Here is a 19,072-nt window from a genome sequence, read left to right as displayed (position 1 = left end):
ACATGTACTCAATAACTCAACATAATGAATTACAATTAATACAAATAATTTAAGAAAATTAAATAGGAGTCAATAAACTTCATAAATATATTATACGAACAAAAAATACATTTATTTTTCTGTATAGATTTCATCTATTTTATTTGTATTAATTGTAATTCATAACATTTGACAGTTTTTTTACTTTTAGTATATAAACGTTTAATAGTTTTAATAAATTCTTTAAACTAATAATTGTTTCTCTTTTGTACGTTATAATTACAAAATTAACTTCTTAAAATGTTTTCAATTAAAAACAACAACATCCGGTGCTCTGACCTCACTTCCGGTGTTTAAAGATGGCGGACAGCAACATCAGAGTCGGTGAATGAAGCGTGTTTTGGTGTAAATCAGACGGATTATCTGCAGCTGCGGGGACAGAAAGACTTCTGATGCACAGATAGAAACCACACAGACTGCGAAAGTAAATCTGAACCTTTTTATTTGTCTGTTTGCAGCCAAACGATCAAATACGCGCATAGCTTTCTTTGTGTAACAGTGTTCATGTCTCAGATCTACTGTCTTTAACAAAATCTTCACAGGAACAAAGGAGCTCATTTTAAACTTTAGTGTGTTAGCCAGCAGGTAAACTAACTAATACAGTGTTAGTCATAAAACAAACCAATACAGTGTTAGCTCACATGTAAACTAACTAATACAGTGTTAGTCATCATGTAAACAAACCAATACAGTGTTAGCTCACATGTAAACTAACTAATACAATGTTAGTCATCATGTAAACAAACCAATACAGTGTTAGCTAGCAGGTAAAAAAAACTAATACAGTGTTAGCTAACATGTAAACTAACTAATACAGTGTTAGCTAACAGGTAAACAAACCAATACAGTGTTAGCTAACAGGTAAACAAACCAATACAGTGTTAGCTAGCAGGTAAACTTTTAATACAGTGTTACCTAACAGGTAAACTAACTAATACAGTGTTAGTCATCATGTAAACAAACCAATACAGTGTTAGCTAGCAGGTAAACAAACCAATACAGTGTTAGCTAACAGGTAAATAAACCAATACAGTGTTAGCTAACATGTAAACTAACTAATACCGTGTTAGCTAACATGTAAACTAACTAATACAGTGTTAGCTAACAGGTAAACTAACTAATACAGTGTTAGCTAACAGGTAAACTAACTAATACAGTGTTAGTCATCATGTAAACAAACTAATACAGTGTTAGCTAACAGGTAAACAAACCAATACAGTGTTAGCTAGCAGGTAAACTAACTAATACAGTGTTAGCTAACAGGTAAACTAACTAATACAGTGTTAGCTAACAGGTAAACAAACCAATACAGTGTTAGCTAGCAGGTAAACTAACTAATACAGTGTTAGCTAACAGGTAAACTAACTAATACAGTGTTAGCTAGCAGGTAAACTAACTAATACAGTGTTAGCTAGCAGGTAAACTAACTAATACAGTGTTAGCTAACAGGTAACTAACTAATACACTACAGTACCTAACAGGTAAACTAACTAATACAGTGTTAGTCATCATGTAAACAAACCAATACAGTGTTAGCTAACATGTAAACTAACTAATACAGTGTAAGCTAACATGTAAACTAACTACTACAGTGTTAGCTAACATGTAAACTAACTAATACAGTGTTAGCTAACATGTAAACTAACTAATACAGTGTTAGCTAACAGGTAAACTAACAAATAGTGTTAGCTAACATGTTATAACGAATACAGTGTTAGCTAGGCATGTTATAACTAATAGTGTTAGCTAACATGTTATAACTAATACAGTGTTAGCCAACAGGTCAATCTAGCTTCCATAACATGTCTTTACTAACTTTGTGTTGTGTTTGTGTGTGTAGATGTAAACTCTCCACAGCTACATTACATAACGCCTCATGTACATATTAAACACTTGTAATATAAACTTGTGTTGATGTGAGTCATGAAGTGGGGAAGCTTCATGATATCTGTTAGTTACATGTTTGACCCTGTTCACCTGTAGTGTGTACAACATGTATGACTCTGTTCACCTGTAGTGTGTACAAACATGTATGACTCTGTTCACCTGTAGTGTGTACAACATGTATGACTCTGTTCACCTGTAGTGTGTACAACATGTATGAATGTTACAATACATATCTTTAAAGGAGCTTTTCTCTAAAGAGCTTTTTCTCACACTCTTCAGCAGAAGTCTCCACTTCAGCAGCACTTACATACACCAAACTTTCCACTTTCATTCCTCTCTATATTCTGAAGCTTTGTGCAGAGGGCTTTGTTCACATGTCACTCACAGCTCATGTTATACACGCTACACTCACTACATGCAGGAGATGCACAGAGTTCTGTGTGTTGACAGGATTCAGTGATTTATGGGAGTGATACAAAGACAGATCCAGAATCTGTACAAACCTTTGACATGTGAACAACATGAAACACTTGAACCTGCTTCATCCAGACTTCTCTTTACATCTGGACATGGAGACAAATCAGAAACAATATTTAATAAGAAGAAAACCGACTCTACAGGAGGATTGATTTCTCTTGTGGGCAGCACTCTAATAAATTACTCCAGTATTTGGCATTACCAAACAAAACATCAGTTAAAGTTATTCATACATTAACCTAAACAAACTGATGAAGCTGGACGAGTAACTCACAGACTGCAGAAGCAAACAGAGCGACGCGTTCGACTTCTACTTACAGGAGCACTGATTCACGTCACCTGTGTGCACAGCAGGCTCCTCCCCCCCACCAGGTGCTTACCTTTGATTTATTAACAGCACATCAAAAACAATATAAACAGAATATGCAAGAGAGGCCAAAAGCCTCATCACAGGTCTTCCCCACTTTAGACTAAATTATTATCACATTAAGTCATTATCCTGTAAAACAATATGAGGAAAGTATGAAACTAAATCATTCTGATAGAATAATCCAAACTCAACACGTGTGTCTAAACAGATGTTTTATCTGTTTGTTACTGTTTCTGTCTGAGTGCATTTAAAGTCGAATAACTTATTATAACATTCGACCTGCTCTGCGTGCAGCGTGTGACCATGAGCAGCCGCAGAAAGAGGGCCCCCCCCGTGAGGGTGGACGAGGACTCCAAGAAGAAGCTGAACTGGAACATGCTGGACGACCGCAGGATGGAGGAGCAGGAGGAGACCCCCACCTGCTCCATCCTGCCTGTCCAGCCTCCTCCCTGCACAGACTCTGTCTCCCCCCTCGAGCAGGACGTCCCGGAGGCTTCCTGCTGCTTCACAGAGGAGCCCCCCGGCACGTCGTCAGACAGCACGTCTGCCTCACTCGCCCTCACCGTGCTGCCCGCTCTGACGCCGGCCCACAGCTGGGGGGCGCTCATCGGGGAGTTCAGCGTGTGTCCGTCTTGGATGCCGTCCGACTGCGAGCGGAGAGCTCTGGTGTTGCACAGGGTGGGGGAGCAGCTCTGCCTCGGCTACAGCGGCACTGAGGAGAGCTCTGGGCTGCAGGGGGGCCGGACCAGGACACGTGCACAGCTGAGTGCAGCCTCGCTGGGATCCTGCTGGAGGAGCTCGACTGGATGCAGAAGAGGAGGGTGTTGCAGCTCCGCCACCAGCAGGACGGCAGTGCAGTCAAGGTAGGAAGAGACTTCACACACAACTCCTGCAAGACAGGAAAATAATCTCCAACTGTTTAGATCATCGATTAATGTTAAAAAAAGGCTGTGTGTGTGTGTGTGTGTGTGTGTGTGCGTGTGTGTGTGTGTGCGTGTGCGTGTTGGTGTGTGTGTGCGGGCGTGTGTGTTGCGTTGTGTGGTGCGTGTGTGTGGTGTGTGGTGCGTGTGCTTGTGTGTGTGTGTGTGCGCGTGTGTGTGCGTGTGCGTGTGTGCGTGTGTTCTGGCAGGTGGGGGTTTACGTGCTGCAGACCGGGCTGGGGAAGCCCGAGCTCCTCAGCGAGGGAAGCGCTCGGATGAAGAAGGCCAATCAGCTGATGCAGAAGTTGATGGAGTATTTCTACGACTTCATTATCCCCGGTCAGCTCTGCTCCCTCACGTCTGGACGCTTCCTGTGATCTCTGTGTAACAATAGTAAATGAACATGACTCTGCTGTGTTTAGAAGTCGTAGAGAGCGGGGAGGAGGAGTGCGACACCGACCTGGAGAGGCAGAACGTGGAGGAGCTCTACGATTACGTCCGACATCTGCACCAGAGAGAGAGACGCGAGGAAACCTGCGACCTCCAGCACGAAGCGCCTCGTTCCTGTGCTCAGGCCGTACCAAAGCCAGGCCGTCAACTGGATGCTGCAGAGAGAGAAGTGCAGGAAGAGCTCCACTCCAGGTGCTCACTTCCTGTCTGCTGCTGCTCTGACAGTCTCATGGAGACTCCACCTGTAACATGCATTAACTGATGAGGTCTGAGGGAGCAGACTACTTGTTTACTCTGTAACCTGGATTAGCGCAGAGGAAACACAAACCTTCCTGTAATGACGAGGATAATAATAAAAACATCAACAAAGACATAATTAAAGAATTCATGTTTTTAACATGTTAGGATTGTGATCGCTTCGGAATTAAAACCGTTACATTTCCTTTTTCTCAGCAGAACAAAGTCTGCATTTCCTCTGGAGGGAGCTGATCACTCTGTGTGGAAAGAAGTTGTTCTACAACCCGTTCACCGGCTGGTAAGAACCACAAAGACATATTTATATCTCACCACGAGGAACAAATATTATACATTTTAAATGTTTATTTCCCTTCATTTCAGCAGCAGCTGTTAGATCTGTTTCCTTCTGTCAGAACAAAGACGCCAAATATCCCCAAAACAAGAGGCACATTACAAATAACAGCCTCATTAAAGGACTTTTACAGGTTCTGTACCGAGTACTTCAGAGCTTCATTCATATCGTTGATATTCAAATGATTAATATTAATAGCGAGGCTCCACACACACACCAAATATTCTGCTTCAATCCGTATTTGTTGTTGTTTAGCCTCATTTAAATAATATTGTTTGCATTTGCATCTTTGTGAACAGTTACTTAGTGTAGTTGTCGTTAGTTGTAGTTCATTATAGTCAAATCAAATTTATTTATATAGCCCAATATCACAAATTATACAGTGTTTACAGACTGTACAGGATACGACACCCTCTGTCCTTAGACCCTCTGTCTTAGACCCTCTGTCCTTACACCCTCTGTCTTTAGACCCTCTGTCCTTAGACCCTCTGTCCTTAGAACCCTCTGTCCTTAGACCCTCTGTCTTTAGACCCTCTGTCCTTAGACCCTCTGTCTTGTCTTTAGACCCTCTGTCTTTAGACCCTCTGTCTTAGACCCTCTGTTCTTAGACCCTCTGTCCTTAGACTCTCTGTCTTGAGACCCTCTGTCTTTAGACCCTCTGTCCTCAGACCCTCTGTCCTTAGACCCTCTGTCCTTAGACCCTCTGTCCTTAGACCCTCTGTCTTGAGACCCTCTGTCTTGAGACCCTCTGTCTTTAGACCCTCTGTCCTTAGACCCTCTGTCCTCAGACCCTGTCCTTAGACCCTCTGTCCTCAGACCCTGTCCTTAGACCCTCTGTCCTCAGACCCTGTCCTTAGACCCTCTGTCCTCAGACCCTCTGTCCTCAGACCCTCTGTCCTTAGACCCTCGCATCGCACAAGGAAAAACTTCCTAAAAGAAACCCCATAATTAAAGGGGAAACATGTTAGAATCCTCAGGGAGAGACTGAGGAGGGATCCCTCTCCCAGGACGGACAGACGTGCAATAGATGTCGTGTGTACAGGATAAACAACATAGTACAAATACAACATTTGACAGAAATTATGGTGTGTTGAAAAATAGAGAGTTTGGATGAATCCAGGAAAATGTCAAAAAGGCTTCCCGGTGTCCAGCAGGATCAGGGCAGCAGGCGCAGCCACGATTCATGACCCTGAAACTTTATCAGTGGCAACCTGCCACATGAGACACAGACACTCCGGGGATGATGCCCCGGATGATGAGTTAGTGACATACATTTACATAAATGCATACAGATAGAGAGGGAGAAGAAGAGAGGGAGGGGAAGAGAAGGAAGAGAGCAGGGAGGTGTCTCCCGGCAGTCTAAGCCTATAGCAGCATAACTAGGGGCTGATCCAGGGCAAGCCTGAGCCAGCCCTAACTATAAGCTTTATCAAAAAGGAAAGTCTTTAGCCTGCTCTTAAATCTGGAGAGTGTGTCTGCCTCCCGAACACAAACTGGAAGCTGGTTCCTCTCGAGAGGAGCTTGATAGCTGAAGGCTCTGGCTCCCATAGTTAGTTGTAGTTAGTTAGTTAGTTGTAGTTAATTAGTTAGTTAGTTAGTTAGTATTAGTAGTTAGTTTGAGTTAATTATAGTTAGTAGTAGTTAGTTTGAGTTAATTATAGTTAGTAGTAGTTAATTATAGTTGGTTGGAGTTAGTTGTGGTTTCATAGATCTGTGAGATATTTCTCTGGTATTTCTCAGCCTGGTCGCAGAGTTCCCCCCGGCGGGCGTGGCATGGCCCGGGGGGATCCTGGCGGATGAGATGGGTCTGGGGAAGACGGTGGAGGTTCTGGCTCTCATCCTGTTCCACAGCCGGCAGGACCTGCAGCAGGAGACGCTCTGCCTGCCGGAGGTGAGGAGACTTTACTAACATCATAGTCATAGTGACTCTGTGTCTGCTGCTGGAAGCTTTATTTATTATGTGTCACATCTTTATTTACATTTAGCCCTTTTTAACCTGCTTACTTTGGGTTAGGGACAAAATGCCCCAATGTTTATTGTAACATAAAACTTTTAAAATAACAAATTTCAACTTTTTTTTATTTTAACTTTTTTAAATGTACATACGAATATATATATATATATATATATATATATATATATATATATATATATATATATATATATATATATACATGCCTGTAATCGGTCCTATATCATTTGAATATGTTTTGCATCTGCGCCGTTGTGAAGAAGTTCACTGTGTTGTCTTCTTGCAGGGAAAGTCAGTGAACTACTTTGTCCCTCTTCCTCCTCTGGAGACGCAGGAAGTGATCCAGCTGAAGTGTGAAGCTCAGCCTCGAGGCAGAACCTCGAACCCAGGTCCGTCCTCAGAGCAGCTCCTCCTGCCGCCGCACGTCAAATACGTTTGTTCTGACATGAATCTGCTTGTTTCTGTGCAGCCGTGCGCGTCATGCTGCTCACTGCGATCAAGGAGATGAGATCCGGTAAAGGAGCCTCCGTCAACGCCGTCTTCACCTACATCCGCGCCACTTACGGCTACGACCTCCTGAGAAACCGCGGCCACACGAAGAAGACGCTGGTGAAGCTGATCGACGAAGGCCTGGTGGACCGGGTCAAAGGTCGCGGCCTGGCCGGGTCCTTTAAACTGGGGAAGAAGTACAAAGAGACGAAGAAGACGTCAGCAGCAGCTTCCACAGCTGTAAGAATGTTTTCAGTGTCCTGCCACAGTTTATGGTTTCGTCTTTATACCAATTATGGATCTTTGGTCTGATTTCCTTCTTTGGTAGAACTCCAGAAACACAGAGAGCACGCCCAGGAAGATGTTCCAGAGACGAGCCAAAGACAAAGCAGAAGCAGCTCTGAACATCTGTCTGAGAGACGAGCAGAGAGACGAGCAGAGAGACGGGCAGAGAGACGAGCAGAGAGACGGGCAGAGAGACGGGCAGAGAGAGGGGCAGAGAGACGGGCAGAGAGAGGGGCAGAGAGACGGGCAGAGAGACGAGCAGAAAGAGGGGCAGAGAGACGGGCAGAGAGACGGGCAGAGAGAGGGGCAGAGAGACGGGCAGAGAGACGAGCAGAAAGAGGGGCAGAGAGACGAGCAGAGAGACGGGCAGAGAGACGTGCAGAGAGACGGGCAGAGAGAGGGGCAGAGAGACGGGCAGAGAGACGAGCAGAGAGACGAGCAGAAAGAGGGGCAGAGAGACGAGCAGAGAGACGGGCAGAGAGACGGGCAGAGAGACGAGCAGAAAGAGGGGCAGAGAGACGAGCAGAGAGACGGGCAGAACTCTGCTGCACCGGGCCGTGCAGCGCCCGAGGAGACAGACACGAAGAAGGAAAGTGAGGATCAGGCAGAAGACAAACCAACACTACCTGCAGCTCCTCAGCTGGACCCCCTCCCCCCCAGAGCGTCCTCTGTTCCCTTCAGCTCGCCGGACTTCCACTTCGAGTGCATCTGTGGGGAGCTGGGCCTCGTGGACTACAAGGCTCGCGTGCAGTGCATGAAGTGCGAGCTGTGGCAGCACGCGGCCTGTGTGAACTACAGGGAGGAGAGCGTGGAGACGACGCCCTTCTACTGCCCGCACTGCCTGGTGGCCATGAAGCCCGTCTGCACCGGGGCCACGCTCATCATCTCCCCCAGCTCCATCTGCCACCAGTGGGTGGAGGAGATCAACCGGCACATCCGCTGCTCCTCACTGCGCGTACTGGTAAGGACGCTCAGCAAGCTTCTCGTTAACGACTAATATTTATTCATTTGAGTTTCACAGTTGAGTTAACTTGATGTACAGCGGGTCAGTGTTAACACCTGACGTGTTCACCTCAGGTGTACCAGGGCGTGAAGAAGCACGGCTTCATGCAGCCTCACATGCTCGCTGAGCAGGACGTGGTCATCACCACCTACGACGTGCTGCGCTCGGAGCTCAACTACGTGGACATCCCTCACAGCAACAGCCGCGACGGACGCCGCTTCCGCAACCAGAAGCGCTACATGGCTGTCCCCAGCCCCCTAGTGGCCGTGGAGTGGTGGCGCGTCTGTCTGGACGAGGCGCAGATGGTCGAGTGTCCCACCGCCAAGGTGCGTAAGTGATGATGTACATGATGAAGTGATGATGTACATGATCAAATCAAATGTATTTGTACAGCCCAATATCACAAATTATACATTTGTCTCAGTGTTTACAGACTGTACAGGTTACAACACCCTCTGTCCTTAGACCCTCTGTCTTTAGACCCTCGTTCCTTAGACCCTCTGTCCTTAGACCCTCTGTCCTTAGACCCTCTGTCCTTACACCCTCTGTCCTTAGACCCTCTGTCCTTAGATCCTCTGTCCTTAGACCCTCTGTCCTTAGACCCTCTGTCCTTAGACCCTCTGTCCTTAGACCCTCTGTCCTCAGACCCTCTGTCCTTAGACCCTCTGTCTTTAGACCCTCTGTCCTTAGACCCTCTGTCTTTAGACCCTCTGTCCTTAGACCCTCTGTCCTTAGACCCTCTGTCCTCAGACCCTCTGTCCTTAGACCCTCTGTCCTCAGACCCTCTGTCCTTAGACCCTCTGTCCTTAGACCCTCTGTCTTTAGACCCTCTATCCTTAGACCCTCTGTCCTTACACCCTCTGTCCTTAGACCCTCTGTCCTTAGACCCTCTGTCCTTAGACCCTCTGTCCTTACACCCTCTGTACTTAGACCCTTGCATCGCACAAGGAAAAACTTCCTAAAAGAAACCCCAAAGGGGGAAAAATGGAAGAAACCTCAGGGAGAGCAACTGAGGAGGGATCCCTCTGTCGTTACACCCTCTGTCCTTAGACCCTCTGTCCTTACACCCTCTGTACTTAGACTCTTGCATCGCACAAGGAAAAACTTCCTAAAAGAAACCCCAAAGGGGGAAAAATGGAAGAAACCTCAGGGAGAGCAACTGAGGAGGGATCCCTCTGTCGTTACACTGGAGGTCAATCAGCTCCATTTGGATGTTCACATGTGCTGTTTCCACGTCAACTGCAAACGGATTGCTGAGCAGTTCATGCGCAGTCGGGAACACAGCGGTGGAGATGGTTTGTCAGTGTTTGGAAACACGTAGTGACCAAAGTTTCCTTAATGCATCCGAGTCTCTCACAGGCAGCTCGGCTTGGAACGCTCTCACTGCATCATACATGTCTGTGATCACACGGCCCTGAAGCTGCAGGTTTAACAGTGAGATGCTTCGTTATGTCGCACAAACAGGCCAGCTCACATCGTCCCAAAGATCCTTTGCTTCCAAAAACTGGCATATTTTCTCACGCAACTCGAAAAATCTATTCAGCACTTTCCCTCGACTGAGCCATCGCACCGCCATGTTAAGAATGTATCTCCTCAGGAACAGACTTACATTGACTCTTAGAAAGTTTCCTGTCTGTGTTACGGTGCTTGTTACATGTTCCATCTCCAGAGCTTTACAACACAGCGCTTCCTGCTGTGTGATGCGGTGATACATTGTCACTCACCTGCACAGGTCTCCCACTGCATCTTCTCCCGCATCCTGCACTAATCCACTCTTTTCATCACATCGCAGGCGCTCCGTCTGTCGTCAGTTTGTCCCGGGGCAGTTTCATTTCATTCACACATTTAGATACTCCCTCATATATGTATTTTCCCGTGGTTGTGCCATGCATTGATTTAATTACCAAAACCGGCGGGCCAGTTATGATAGAGAAATGATATATTCTCGCGAGCCGGATATAATTGTGGCCTTCAGTTTGACACATAAATTAGATAAATAACATAAGCATTTAGTTTATTTAATAAAAGAGCACCTGTTCAATGTGAAAAGTGAGTTGTGAATATAAATGAAAAATAATCAAAGGGGTTCCTTTGGGGGGGTGGGGGGGGGGTGGCACAGACAGTGGTAGGGGAAACACTGATACCGCTTTTAGTACTCGGAGACGTGATATACTTAAAACTCAATTTTATTAAATATATGGCTCTCAAGGAAATACATTTCAAATATTTGGCTTTTATGGCTCTCCCAGCCAAAAAGGGATTGCGGGATTGCGTGCGTGTGCGTCGTATTTAGTTCTCCCCTCTCCTTTCTTCCGCTAGGTGTGTGCGCACGTGTGTGTGTGTCAGCTGCGAAGCCCCGCCCTTCGCAAAACGGAGCGAAGGAGAGAATGTGAATGCGCAAATAGACAGTACAAACTGAAACGTGCACATAAATTAGATCAATAGCATAAGCGTTTAGTTTATTTAATAAAAGAGCACCTGTCAATGTGAAAAGTGAGTTGTGAAAAAAAAAATGTTATTCGAGAAAAAGAAAACACCTTGAATTTCAGGCAGGGTGCTGGGCTCCGTTGGCGGGGCGCAGCCAAGACAATGGTAGGGGAAACACTGCTGGGGTTGTTCTTATTTTCTTCTAGTAAGGAAGAGTAATAAGCTGCTCTGGCATTACGGAGAGCCTTCTTATACGTTTTAAGATTATCTAACCAGACTATGGTTCAAAACAACCTCATTAAAAAAAGGGAAAGAGAAGGAGAGACCCTGCGCTAAGGAAGCCCAGGGCCCCCGTCTGGAGCCAGGCCCAGAGGGAGGGCCCGACAGTGAGCGCCTGGTGTCCGGGTTTGCCACGGAGCCCGGTCGGGCACAGCCCGAATAAGCTGTGGTGCCTCCCATCCATCCATCCTGTGGGCCCACCACTCACAGGAAGAACCTCTGGGGTCGGGTGCGCTGTCACACGGGTGGCAGTGATGGTCAGGGACATCGACGGACCAGACCTGGGCAGCAGAGGCTGGCTCTGGGGACGTGGAACATCACCTCTCTGTGGGGGAAGGAGCCGGAACTAGTGCGGGAGGTGGAGCGCTACCAGTTGGATCTGGTGGGGCTTACATCTACGCACAGTCTTGGCTCTGGAACCATACTCCTGGATAGGGGTTAGACTCTATTCTTCTCCGGAGTTGCCCAAGGTGTGAGGCGTTGGGCGAGTGTGGGCATACTCACAAGCCACCGCCGCTATGTTGGAGTTCACCCCAGTGGACGAGAGGGTCGCCTCCCTACGCCTTCGGGTTATGAGGGGGAAAACTCTGACTGTTGTTTGTGCCTATGCCCCAAACCGCAGTTCGGAGTATTCTGCCTTCTTTGGAGACCCTGAATGGAACTCTGCAGAGGGCTCCAGTAGGGGACTCCGTAGTCTTGCTGGGAGACTTTAACGCGCACGTGGGAAACGATTGAGACACCTGGAGAGGCGTGATTGGGAGGAACGGCTCCCTGATCTAAACCCGAACGGTTGGTGGACTTCTGTGCTAGTCATGGAATGGCCATAACAAACACCATGTTCGAACATAAGGATGCTCATAAGTGTACGTGGTACCAGAGCGTCCTAGGCCAAAGGTCAATGATCGATTTTGTGATCGTATCATCTGATCTGAGGCCGCATGTTTTGGACACTCGGGTGAAGAGGGGCGGAGCTGTCAACTGATCACCATCTGGTGGTGAGTTGGATCAAGGGGTGGGGGAAGACTCTGGACAGACCTGGTAAGCCCAAACGGGTAGTGCGGGTGAACTGGGAACATCTGGAGGAAGACCCTGTCCGGGAGATCTTCAACTCACACCTCCGGCGGAGCTTTTCAGACATCCCTGTGGAGGTTGGGGGCATTGAACCTGAGTGGGCGATGTTCAAAACCTCTATTGCTGAAGCTGCGGTGAGGAGCTGTGGTCTCAAGGTCTTAGGTGCCTCAAGGGGAGGTAACACTCAAACACTGTGGTGGACCCCGGTGGTCAGGGAAGCCGTTTGACTGAAGAAGAACCTTCAAGGTTATGTTATCCGGGAGGACTCTGGAAACAGTTGTAGGGTACCGACGGACTCGAAGGGCGGCAGCCTCTGCCGTGGCACAGGCAAAGCAGTGGGTGTGGGAGAAGTTCGGAGAAGGACTTTCGGTCGGCACCAAGGTGCTTCTGGAAAACCGTCCGGAACCTCAGGATGAGGAAGCGGGGAACCATCCAAGCTGTGTACAGCAAGGGTGGTTTTTTGGGGGTGGAAAGGAGACCTGCTGAGGTGGATCTGAGGGACCGTGGGGGTTGGTTGGAGGAGATGAGGTCCGTGAGATAGGAGGGGGCTATGTGGTGGAGGGCTTTGTCAGTGAGGACCAGGAGTTTCAAACAATGGTAAATTGTATGAGTTTGTGGTCTGAGAGGGGAAAGGGACATGGGTAGAGGTCAAGTACTGGGAGGTTTGTTGAGCAGACAAGGTCGATGATGTGTCCTTTGTCGTGGGTGAGGAAGGTGACATGTTGGGTGATAGAAAAATTGTCCAGTAGAGTGGAGAATTCAGCTGAGAGTTTGCAGGTGGGGGAGTCCATGTGGATGTTAAGGTCACCGAGCAGTAACAGGCGCGGGGAGATGGATGAGGCTAGTGTGAGGAGTTCAGTAAAATCAGAGAGGAAGGAGGGATGAGTTTTAGGAGGCCGGTAAATGAGAATAACTGTCATTGAGGAGAGGGCTTTGAAGGCAAGGAACTCAAAGGATGGTACTGGGAGGAGGGGGAGTTCTGTGATCCAGAAGTTCTGATTGTAGATAACAGCAAGGCCACCACCGCGATGGGAGAGGCGGGGTTTAGTGATGTAGTTAAAACCTGGAGGGGATGTTTGATTGAGGGAGAAGAAGTCATTGGGTTGTTGCCAATGCGGATTCCGTCCTGGTCGTGGAACAACGGATCAACTCTTCACTCTCACAAGGATCCTGGAGGGGGCCTGGGAGTACGCCCAACCGGTTTACATGTGTTTTGTGGATCTGGAGAAGGCGTATGACCGGGTCCCCCAGTTGATACTGTGGGAGGTGCTGCGGGAGTATGGGGTGAGGGGGTCACTTCTGAGGGCCATCCAATCCCTGTACGCCCAAAGCGAGAGTTGTGTCCGGATACTCGGCAGTAAGTCGGACTCGTTCCCAATGAGTGTTGGCCTCCGCCAGGGCTGCGCTTTATCACCAATCCTGTTTGTAATTTTCATGGACAGGATATCAAGGCGTAGTCATGGAGGAGAGGGGTTGCAGTTCGGTGGCCTGAGGATCTCATCGCTGCTCTTCGCAGATGATGTGGTCCTGATGGCGTCATCGGTCTGTGACCTTCAGCAGTCACTGGATCGGTTCGCAGCCGAGTGTGAAGTGGTTGGGATGAGGATCAGCACCTCAAAATCTGAGGCCATGGCTCTCAGCAGGAAACCGGTGGATTGCCTACTCCGGGTAGGGAATGAGCCCTTGTCCCAAGTGAAGGAGTTCAAGTACCTTGGAGTCTTGTTCGCGAGTGAGGGCACAATGGAGCGAGATATTGGCCGGAGAATCGGAGCAGCGGGGGGGGTATTACATTGGCTTTACCGCACCGTTGTGACGAAAAGAGAGCTGAGCCAGAAGGCTCTTCCGGGCGATCTTCGTTCCTACCCTCACCTATGGTCATGAAGGCTGGGTCATGACCGAAAGAACGAGATCACGGTACAAGCGGCCAAAATGGGTTTTCTCAGACGGGTGGCTGGCGTCTCCCTTAGAGATAGGGTGAGAAGCTCAGCCATCCGTGAGAGACTCAGAGTAGAGCCGCTACTCCTTTGCATTTGAAAGGAGCCAGTTGAGGTGGTTCGGGCATCTAGTAAGAATGCCACCTGGCCGCCTCCCTAGGGAGGTATTCCATGCACGTCCAGCTGGGAAGAGACCCCGGGGAAGACCCAGGACTCGGTGGAGAGATTATATCTCCTCACTGGCCTGGTAAGGCTTCGGGATCCCCCAGTTGGTGCTGGCGGATGTGGCCCGGAGAAGGGAAGATTGGGGTTCCCCGCGACCCGACCCCGGATAAGCGGTATGGATGGATGGATAACCAGACTAAACGAGATTCTTCCAATTTAGAGGAACGCCATTTACTTTCAATATTTCTCGACTTTTGTTTTAGTTTGCGGATTTGTAAATTAAGCCAAGGAGCTTTCTTTTTCTGTTTTATGATCTTCTTATTTAGAGAAGCGACAGAGTCGAGTGTTATTCGCAGTGAGGCTGCAGCGCTATCAGCAAGATGATTAATTTGGGAGGGACTAAAGTTAGCATTGGAGTCCTCCATTATATTGATGTTGAGTCCTGGTGTTGAATTAAGTGCTGATGGAATCACTTCCTTAAATTTAGTCACAGCACTTTCAGATAGACATCGAGCGTAGGATGTTCTGCCTGCTGGCTTGTAGTCCAGTAACAGGACTTCAAAAGTTATTAAAATGGTCTGATAAAAGAGGATTATGTGGACACGCTGATAAACTTTCAATTTCAACACCATATCCCAGAACAAGGTCCAGAGTGTGGTTTAAACAGTTGGTTCATGCACATTCTGACTGAACCCAATTGAATCTAATATTGAGATAAATGCATTATTAAGGCTCACTATCAACATCCACATGAATATTAAAGTCACCTACAATAATTACTTTATCTGTTTTAAGGACTAAACTTGATAAAAACTCTGAGAATTCAGATAGAACTTCGGAATACGGACCAGGAGGGCGGTACACAGTAACAAATAAAACTGGCTTTATTGTTTCCATGTTGGGTTTGAGAGCGTAAGAACAAGGCTTTCAAAAGAGTTATAGTTTAGTTTAGGTTTAGGATTGATCAAGAGGTTTGAGTCAAATATGGCCGCAGCTCCACCTCCTCGGCCAGTACCTCGAGGAATGTGAGTATTAATATGACCAGGTGGAGCGGATTCATTTAGACATATTCTTCATGTCTCAGGTTTCAGTGAGACAAAATAAATCAATCTTATTATCTGATATTAAATTATTTTCCAATCCAGCTTTCGTTGATAAAGATCTGATGTTTAAGAGCCCACATTTAATTTTTGATTTAGTTGCACTTTTGCAGCGGTGTTTATTTTAATTAGGTTTTCATGTATAACTCCTCTTCTGTTAACCATAGACTTGATTAGTCTCAGTGGTCGTGGGGCAGACACAGTCACTATGGGGATTTGAGTGGGTGACTGCCCGGAAAGAAGCACAGAGAAGTGTGTAAGACTGCAACTCTGTCTCCTGGTCTCAACTCTGGGTTGTCATGGATTAGGTCCACTAATACTTTGTAATATTATTGGATATATGATGACGTGATGATGTACATGATGACCTGATGATGAAGTGATGATGTACATGATGAAGTGATGATGTACATGATGAAGTGATGATGTACATGATGACCTGATGATGTACATGATGAACTGATGATGTACATGATGACCTGATGATGTACATGATGACATGATGATGTACATGATGACCTGATGATGTACATGATGAACTGATGATGTACATGATGACCTGATGATGTACATGATGATGTACATGATGAAGTGATGATGTACATGATGAAGTGATGATGTACATGATGAACTGATGATGTACATGATGACCTGATGATGTACATGATGATGTACATGATGAAGTGATGATGTACATGATGACCTGATGATGTACATGAACTGATGATGTACATGATGAACTGATGATGTACACGATGACCTGATGATGTACATGATGAACTGATGATGTACATGATGACCTGATGATGTACATGATGAACTGATGATGTTTTCTGAGGAGTTTTGAAAGTTTGATTGAAGACGTTTTAATACATATGAAGGATTTATTTTAGCCCTGTGAGATATAAAGGCCACCGTGCATCAAATACAGGACAATAAAGCATTTTGGGTTTTATGGGATGTGTAATGTTTATGTCTGTATTAAATATCACATGTATGTTCTGCCTTCAGGCTGCAGAGATGGCTCTACGCCTCCCGTCTGTGAACCGCTGGTGTGTGAGCGGCACTCCTGTGCAGCGAGGCTTAGAAGGTAAAACAAAACCCCAGAATCAAAGCTGGCCTCCAATAAAACACTCTAACAGAAGTTCTCTGCACAGATCTGTATGGCCTCGTGCTTTTCCTGGGAGTCGATCCGTACTGGGTGAAGCACTGGTGGCTGCAGCTGCTTTATCGACCGTATCGCCGAGGAAACACGGAGCCGCTGTACAACGTCATCGCTGCCTTACTGTGGCGGTCAGCGAAGAAAGACGTCATCGATCAGGTAACGAGTAAAGAACCAGACTGTTATTAATCAGGAGTGTCACAACCCCAGCTCAGGGATTTATTGGTAAACAAAGGACATAACTTGCGCAGCAAGGTATGCAAACAAAAGACAACGCCAAAACAACGGGGTTTCCTGGCTCAGGCAGGGAGAGAGCAGCATCGCGGATGCTGGCCTTTATGGTCCTGAGGTGCGCTGTGCCCAGGTGCTCCAGATCAGACCGAATACTGCCATTATCTCCACTGACACTTTAAACAGAATCAACACAGTGACTGACACAAGACAGGTTAAGCAGGGGCCGTCACCCCCCCCCCCCCCCCCATAAAGTTGATGTCCCATTGGGCCATCAGCACTGTATCACCTTCCCCAAGTACAAAAATCCAAGTGACTCAAGTGAAAAAAACAAAAACACAACATATAGACACACAACTCTTAATTCTACACGCCCCTTGGCCTGCCACTTTACCCTCCGTATCCTCAGCCACCCCGGTACCTGAGAAGCAGATTAAGAGAACACGAAACAGTAAAAACAGGTTTAAAAAGGCAGTAGAAATTAGTCAAGTGCTCAGAGACAGGAGAACTCAGAGCAGAGGAGCCCGTGACAACGCGTCTGCTACGACATTGTCCTTTCCCTTAATGTGTCTAATGTCAAGGTCGTAGGACTGCAAAAACACAGACCATCTCATAAGTCTCTGATTCGAACATCTAAGAGACTGCAAGAAAATGAGAGGGTTATGATCAGTGTAAACCACCAGCAATGTTCCCCCTGCTCCTACATCAAAATGCTGTAGAGCCCACATCAGTGCCAATGCTTCCTTTTCGACAACGGAATAGTTGGACTGATAACTTGTGAACTTCTTTGAAAAGAAGCTGACCGGTCTCACCACTCCTTGGTCATCCTCCTGGAGCAAGACGGCACCTGCACCCACTTGACTTGCATCTACCTGCAGCATAAATGTTTTATGAAAACCTGGAGCTGCTAGCACAGGGGAAGAACACAAGAGTGATTTAACATTTTCAAAGGCTTGTTGGCACTCAGATGACCAAATAAATGTTGCCTTGGCCTTCAACAATTCAATCAACGAAAAAACCACAGTCGAAAGATTCCTACAGAAACTCCTATAATACCCCACTAAGCCCAAAAAAACGCTGTAGTTCTTTTTTTGTTGTAGGCTGAGGATATTCAGAAATAGCCATAACTTTAGCCTGGACTGGAGCCACATGACCTTGCCCCACCACACGTCCCAGGTATGTCACTGTTGCCCTTGCAAATTCGCATTTGGCCCAATTAACGGTAAACTGCGCTTCCACCAAGCAATCAAATAACGCACGGATGCACTGTAAGTGAGAGTGCCATGTGTCACTATAAATGACCAGATTGTCCAAATAAACTGAACAACCGTCCAAACCAGACACAACACGGTTTATCAGGCGCTGGAATGTAGCTGCCGCGTTTCTTAAACTAAACGGCATCACGGCATACGAGTATAAACCCGAAGGAGTTATAAACGCTGATATTTCCTGCACGCGGTTGGACAAAGGTACCTGCCAGTAGCCTTTGAGCAAAAACAAACTTGCTCACAAATTTGGCAGACCCGACCTGATCTATACAGTTGTCCATACGCGGTAAAGGAAAAGAGTCTGATTTTGTGACAGAATTAACCTTCCTCATATCGGTACAGAACCTGGGTGTTTTGTCCGGCTTTGGTACCAAAATACAAGGAGAAGCCCAACTTGATGCTGACGGCACAGCTATATTGTTTTGTAACATGTATGCAATCTCAGCATCTAGTTGGCTGCGCTTCTCAGCTGACATACGATAGAACCGCTGTCTAATCGGCTGCGTGTCTCCGACATCAATGTCGGGTTCAATCCATGTGGTACGAGAGGCAATGTCACCAAATAAACAGGGATATTTATGCAAAAGTGCACACAACTCACTCCGTTTGGATTCGGACATGTGGGAGAGTAGCTTGTCCAAATTACAAAGCGACTCAGAATTTTTCAAACGCCCGTACAACAAACTGTCATCCGGCTCTGGCACCCCATCATCCTCACGCGCAACGGACATAGAGCTGACAACCAGAGCCGTGCGCACCCCATCTTTATTCATGTTATCAGCATCAGACACACGCTGATAGTATGGTTTTAGTAAATTAATGTGACAGAGTTGCGTTAACTTTCTCCTGGACCTGGTCTCCTGGACTAAACACACGACGTTCTGCGCGACGATCGTATATGTGCTTCATCCTACTCTGAGATAGTTCACAAAGTCAATCAAATTCTTAGGTGGC

General features: G+C 46.8%; 1 protein-coding gene across 1 annotated transcript in view; it reads left to right on the top strand.

Annotated features, from left to right (window-relative positions):
* Positions 1-330: 330 nt before the first annotated feature.
* The window catches only part of LOC115004930 (E3 ubiquitin-protein ligase SHPRH-like), a 36,224-nt gene continuing 17,482 nt past the window's right edge, over positions 331-19,072 (top strand). Inside the window, 15 exon segments of the mRNA XM_029426681.1 lie at positions 331-463; positions 3,068-3,506; positions 3,509-3,636; positions 3,903-4,032; positions 4,116-4,249; positions 4,251-4,335; positions 4,600-4,678; positions 6,473-6,623; positions 6,991-7,093; positions 7,174-7,433; positions 7,522-7,676; positions 7,971-8,439; positions 8,556-8,807; positions 16,469-16,547; positions 16,615-16,778. Of these exon segments, the coding sequence (XP_029282541.1) occupies positions 3,077-3,506; positions 3,509-3,636; positions 3,903-4,032; positions 4,116-4,249; positions 4,251-4,335; positions 4,600-4,678; positions 6,473-6,623; positions 6,991-7,093; positions 7,174-7,433; positions 7,522-7,676; positions 7,971-8,439; positions 8,556-8,807; positions 16,469-16,547; positions 16,615-16,778 (2,619 nt within the window). The 5' untranslated portion in view covers positions 331-463; positions 3,068-3,076.

The sequence above is a fragment of the Cottoperca gobio genome, unplaced genomic scaffold (assembly GCF_900634415.1).
Source record: "Cottoperca gobio unplaced genomic scaffold, fCotGob3.1 fCotGob3_223arrow_ctg1, whole genome shotgun sequence".
NCBI classification, from domain to species: domain Eukaryota; kingdom Metazoa; phylum Chordata; class Actinopteri; order Perciformes; family Bovichtidae; genus Cottoperca; species Cottoperca gobio.
This window is presented reverse-complemented; position numbering and strand designations above follow the sequence as displayed.